Source organism: Populus euphratica, unplaced genomic scaffold, assembly GCF_000495115.2.
Source record: "Populus euphratica unplaced genomic scaffold, PopEup_1.0 scaffold1317.1, whole genome shotgun sequence".
NCBI classification, from domain to species: domain Eukaryota; kingdom Viridiplantae; phylum Streptophyta; class Magnoliopsida; order Malpighiales; family Salicaceae; genus Populus; species Populus euphratica.
In genome coordinates this window covers 19,838-25,913 of record NW_011501168.1, presented here as the reverse complement: position 1 = coordinate 25,913, position 6,076 = coordinate 19,838, and the positions used below count along the sequence as shown (strand labels likewise).

Genomic DNA, 6,076 nt, shown 5'->3' with positions numbered 1-6,076 from the left:
CGATTCATTCAAGAACAAAACACATCGATGTTCAGTATCACTTTGTTCGTGAAGTGGTGGAAGATGGAAGTGTGGATTTTTAGAAGGTTCACACAAAAGAAAACCCAGCAGATGCTTTGACGAAACCGGTCAATACTGATAAGTATATATGGTGCAGATCCTTTTATAGCCTAACAGAAACGTAAACAGCATGAAGATGACAAGTATAGAAAGGATAGAAGAATCACGGATAATCAAGTGTGAAGACTTGATTAAATCATCAAAGTTTTCAAGTGGGAGAATGTAAAGCCACCACTTAATTAATTGGTGGAAAAAAAAATGATTGAAGTTATTGGCATAATTAGAGGTGAGTTGTTGACATAATTGGTGGAGTTATTGGCATAATTGGTGGAATATAAGTGGAGATGAGTTGTTGGCATAATTTATAGCATAATTGGTGTCATGATTTATAACCGTTGTCCCCTCACTCTTGCCTATAAATAGGCAATGCCTCCAAGCTTATTTTGCACACCAAGATAAAGAGAAGAAGAGGAGAGTGAAGAGAGAGTAATCCCACAAAATTATGAGGTATTTGTAAGAGAGTAAGTAAGGTATTTTTTTCTAGTAATAAATAGATTTTTAATTGTTCTTCTATTATTTGAAAGAGGTTGTAATTCCCACATTACTTAATAAAATCATTCTATACTTACCTGTAGACGTAGCCGAATTGGGTAAACCATGTAAATTCTTGTATATTTTATTTTTTATTTTATCTTATTCCTTGTCTTTTATCTTATCGGATTTCCATACCAGTATCTTAATACCATAGAGGTCAGCCGCCCACTGCACTTACTCATCTTCCTTTCCCAATCTCTGACAGCTGACCCAACAGTCCCATCACCGGCCTTCACATTTGGAAACTCGAAACCGGGAGTGGGTGAGTAAACATAGAATGTTTGGTTGGGAGTGTGTCTTTTGGGTATTTTCTTTTTCTTTTTTTTAATGTTAAAAAATAAAAAGAATTTTTTTTTTTTTAATTTGCATATGATAAAATCGTATCTATTTCACAAGAAATTTCAAGAAAATATTTTGACATGTATTTGGGGGTTTAATAACTAGTTTTATTAATTAAAGCCTTGATAGTTATTATGTAATTTTGGAGTGTGAGCTTTAAAGAACAGCAAGGGAAGGAAAAACTCACAGGAAAGTTATTCCCGTCATATTTGCATATTTTGGGAAAGGGAAACCGGCCGAGCTTCTTACGTCACTAACATACCTGGAAGAAAAACCATCCAGAATAAAAAAATGCATTTATTTCTTGTAAGTGTTAAAATTATAGAACACTTACAAGTATTCGAGATTTGACATGTTAAAAAGAAGTTCAAGAGGCAGCTCTCCTTCAAAATCATTCCCGGAGAGGGACCTGTCATCAGTACACAAGAACACCAATTATTGAATGATATCCTTCGATCATCGACAGTTTCTCAGTCCAATAATATTACAGAAAGCACAAGTAATTTCTTACAGGTAATAGAGTTGAGTCCAATTCGCAATGAACCTTGGTATTTGACCGGTCAAACGGTTCCCACCTACGCCACTGCAGCCATAGTTAGTTGCTTTTCCTTGGAACAATAATTAAACAGATTGTTGGTTGAAATAACATGATGAGTTGCACTTACAACCACCCCAATTGATCCGAAGTAAAGTGGGAGCAATTTCCCTGCAAGTCTCCACTCAAATTGTTGGAGCTCAACTCTCTACAACAACAAATCAAAAGGATTGTAATCCACCCTTTTTCTATTTTATTTCTCCTCTTACTATCTTCCGTGGTTTTACAAGGTGGTATGATATTATTATGCTTCTTTTTGAAACTTACAAAGCATATAGAGATCCCAATCTTCCAAGTTCTGGTGGAAGCTGACCAGTGAGTTCATTGAAGGCCAAGTTCCTAATTAAATAAGAGATAAGGAACCAAACAAAACTCAATAAGTTAAACGGAAATTCAAGCAGAACGAAAGAGCGAGCGAGCGAGTTTCTATACATCACTCGGAGATTAGAGAGGTTGCCCAATTCTTTTGGGATTTGACCTGATAACATATTACACCACAAACTCCTGAAAACACCCACAAGAATAAGAGCACAAAGCTTGCATCGATTAGCAATAGAAAAAGAATTTAATTCACATTATATGATACTGAAAAAACTGTGATTGGATGACACGTACAGATATTTGAGGAACGGCAAATTCCCCAAAAATGAAGGTATGGAGCCATTGAGGAAGTTTCGCGAGAGACGGCTATGCATATGTATTACCATATAAGTTCATTATTACTCAAATAAGAACCGATAATTTAAATTTTATGAATATACACTAAGAGCTGAAATTAGTTATTATATATGATCCAAAAGCTAAGAAGCTCTTTGCTCATAACCATGCAGACAGCCAAACAAGGATTTTATCCAAATTACATAAGAGAAATGAACCAAACAGAACTCAGAAGTTAATTTTTGTGACCATTAACACCTTGACATGAACATTTATAAGTATCAAGTCCCCAAACGGCTTGCCCTTATTTTCATTTCTAACAAAACTAATTTTACTTGAAAATGTTTCACCAAAAATACTATTAAAAAATCGTAATTATTACAACTACAAGTTTAATCTATCAATTGTCTATTCAGTAACTTCTTCTTATAATGAAATAAATATGAGTTCTTAACTCAAATTTTCACCATTGTAATATAATTATGTAGTCCTAACCACTTTATTCTCCGAATGAAAATGAAATTTTAACTATTGGGTTTTTGGAACTTATCGATGGAATCTAAGTATTTAATGGATTATAATTTAAAAGAAGTGATTTTAGGAAAAAAAAAATGTTAGATTTGTGTGTGCGTGGGCTTGTGTATTCTGACAATGGATTATTAATGCTTTTTTTTCTTACCATTATATATTATTTTTTAAAAGAACAGCAATGGTATAAAATCAAACCCAAATATCCAAGATGTTTCTCCTATAATTAGTTTTGGTTAGTGCCATTTGCTTTTTTTTTTTTTAAAAAATTTGATTATGGATAGTTTGCTTTTAACTATATTAGAAGACTTGTATCAACAATGGAACAAGAATTTAATTCATATTATATGATATACTGAAGAGACTGTGATTGGATAATACATACAGAAATTGGAGGGATGACAAATTCCCCAAAGATGGAGGTATGGAGCCACTGAAGAAGTTTCTGGAGAGATCGCTACGCATATGAATTACCATATAAGTTCATTATTACTCAATAGATAAATTAAGAACCAATAAAAGCTTAAATTAGTTATTATATATGATCCAAAAGCTAAGAAGCTCTTTGCTCATAACCATGCAAATATCCAAATAAGCATAAACATGGTTAAGCAATTAGCCAAACAAGGCTTTTATCCTAATCACATAAGAGAAAAAAAATCAAACAGAACTCAGAAGTTAATTTTTGTGACCATTAAGGCATTAAAACCTTGACATGAACATTTATAAGTATCAAGTCCCCAAACGGCTTGCCCTTATCTTCATTTCTAACAAAGCTAAATTCTATTAAAAAATCTTAACTATTACAGCTACAAGTTTAATCTATCAATTGCCTATTCAGTAACTTCTTCTTTAATTTAAAGAAGGAAATTTGAGTTCTTAACTCAAATTTTCACCATTATAATATAATTATGCAGTCCAAAACACTTTATTCTCCGAATGAAAATGAGATCTTAACTATTATTTGATGGAATATAATTTAGAAAAGTAAATGTTAGATATAATTTCATACAACTCTTAAAAACAGAAGTTACTAATTGTATGATCTTTTCTTACCATAATATATTATTTTTTAAAAGAACAGCAATGGTATAAAATCAACTCCAAATATCCAAGATGATACTTATAACTATATGATACTGAAGAGATTGTGATTGCATGATACTTACAGATATACAAGGGACGACAAATTCCCCAAGGATGAAGGTATGGAGCCTTTGAGGAAGTTTCTCGAGAGGCCGCTTTGCATATGTATTGTAATATAAGTTCATTATTACTCAAATAAGAGCCAATAATATAAATTTAATGAAGACACTGAAATTAGTTATTGTATATGATCCTAAAGCTAAGCAGCTCTTTGCTCATAACTATGCAGACAACCATGGAGGAAGTTTTCGGAGAGATCGCTATGCATATAGGAAGTGGGAAGACATTCACAGTACATTAATGGAAATATAACAAAAGATTACAAACATTAAATGATGAATCAATACAGATTTCTTTACCAGAAAGAAGGGCACTTTTTTCTCTCTCTCTTTTTTTTTTTTTTACTTTTTCAAAACACACATCTAAATTATACTTATAATATACCTTTTCTCTTTAATGAAACAATAGAAAAAAAATACTCATATTTAATTTAACATATCTACATATATTAATATTAATGATTAAAATATTATAAAGTTATTTGGGATAATTATATTTGAGATGAAACGAGATATATATATATATATATATATATATATATATATATATATGCGCGCTCTTTTAATTAACAATTGAAATTAATTGTTTTAAATAAATACTTCAATTTAATGAATTTATTAATTAATGATCAACATCTAATGTATCTTTTTATGCAATATGATCTTTGATTGCATTGGATACACCCATAGACAGGTTGGTTGTGTCGGATCGCAATTTTCAGATTGCCTTTACAGACTTGATCCAGTTTAATTGCTGGTATAAAGTATATTTTTTGGAGTATGGTTGGAATTCATCAAGATGCTACCCAGTTTAATTGTCTTTTTATCTATAAATTAATATATAAAAAATGAAGATTTACTATCTAGTCTTATTTTTTTAATGTTGTCTATCAAATAATAAAATTAGTTAATAAACATCTTTTTTTATATTTATTTATTTTTATTTATAAATCAAATTAGGATAAAAAGATTTTTTATTGGTTCTATTTTTTGGATGTTGTCCATCGCGTAATAAAATTGATTAATACATAACTTAATTTTTCATATTCATAATGTAATTTAATTTTGATTGCACCATTTCTCCGAGAAAGGGATTTAATTTTAATTGTGTCTTGTATTTTTTTGGTTGTTTATACAATATTGACCTAAGGATTGTAAGACTTTAATTTTGTGCTTTCCCACGAGAATGTTGCATTAAGGATAGACAAGTTGATTAATGTACAATGCCTATTTTCTATATACAAAATATTATTTTCATATTTTGTTATAATTTGGATATGTGAGTTTGGGGATTTCCTTGATAATGCCCTTCCAAGATACAATTTCAGTTATCTAGTCAACCATAGTCTAAGCAGTGGAATTAATTACCTATAGTGACAATATTATTTTTAATTATAAATGTAAATATTCTAAAACATTAATATTATTTTTTTATTAATATTCATTCATGATTTGAATTTTCTATGTCTAGTTTGAATGCGTGTGAATGATTGTTTACTTGTTTTAAGATACATTTTCTTGATATGATAAATAAATTTGGGATAGAGCTTGAACGTGTTTTTCAATCAATATTATCATGAACGTGCTCAAGCCCTTCAATTGCTCACAATCCTACAAGTCCAATACACATCTTTATAACAGTGGGGATTAGGCCATTTTCAAGCCGTTAAATTATGCAGCCGAACTTTTATCTTGATTCTTTTAGAAAATAAACCGCAGTAGTAGTAAATAACCATGGTACTGGATCACTTACAGTTCTTTGAGTGAAGGCAAGTTCCCCATGGTGACAGGGATGCTACCATAAAGTTGATTGTTGGACAAATCACTGTTATTAATGTAACAGGATTGTTATAAATTAGTTGAGCTCAGCATACTGATTCGAATGATCATCATCACATGTCATATGATACTCACATTTTTTCTAGGAAAACGAGACTAGTCAAGGCTGTAGCGTTGATTTGTCCGGTTAATTCGCGGTTTGAGAGTTCTCTACCACCCAAAAATGGCGTCAACATAGAAACCAGTGAGTTTTAAAGAGGATGCATTGCCTTACAAAAATAAAATAAAATTGGATGAAGTTGATGAGGAACTTACAGGC

At 31.0% G+C, this 6,076-nt stretch overlaps 1 protein-coding gene across 9 annotated transcripts in view; it reads right to left on the bottom strand.

Annotated features, from left to right (window-relative positions):
• Positions 1-6,067, bottom strand: part of LOC105117360 (probable LRR receptor-like serine/threonine-protein kinase At4g08850) — a 20,014-nt gene extending 13,947 nt beyond the window's left edge. The window contains exons 1-11 of one of the 9 annotated variants that reach the window (XM_011015001.1): positions 5,893-6,067; positions 5,732-5,803; positions 3,943-4,014; positions 3,159-3,230; positions 2,201-2,275; positions 2,021-2,089; positions 1,856-1,927; positions 1,659-1,736; positions 1,505-1,576; positions 1,328-1,402; positions 1,181-1,255 (exon numbers count right to left, since the gene is read on the bottom strand). In XM_011015001.1, coding sequence (XP_011013303.1) covers positions 1,181-1,255; positions 1,328-1,402; positions 1,505-1,576; positions 1,659-1,736; positions 1,856-1,927; positions 2,021-2,089; positions 2,201-2,275; positions 3,159-3,230; positions 3,943-4,014; positions 5,732-5,803; positions 5,893-5,993 — 833 coding nt within the window. In that variant the 5' untranslated portion in view covers positions 5,994-6,067. Of the gene's footprint in view, positions 1-1,180; positions 1,256-1,327; positions 1,403-1,504; positions 1,577-1,658; positions 1,737-1,855; positions 1,928-2,020; positions 2,093-2,200; positions 2,276-3,155; positions 3,231-3,939; positions 4,015-5,731; positions 5,804-5,892 lie in introns of all 9 variants that reach the window. The other 8 variants (XM_011015000.1, XM_011015006.1, XM_011015005.1 and 5 more) reach the window with 8 other exon arrangements.
• Between the last annotated feature and the right edge of the window lie 9 nt (positions 6,068-6,076).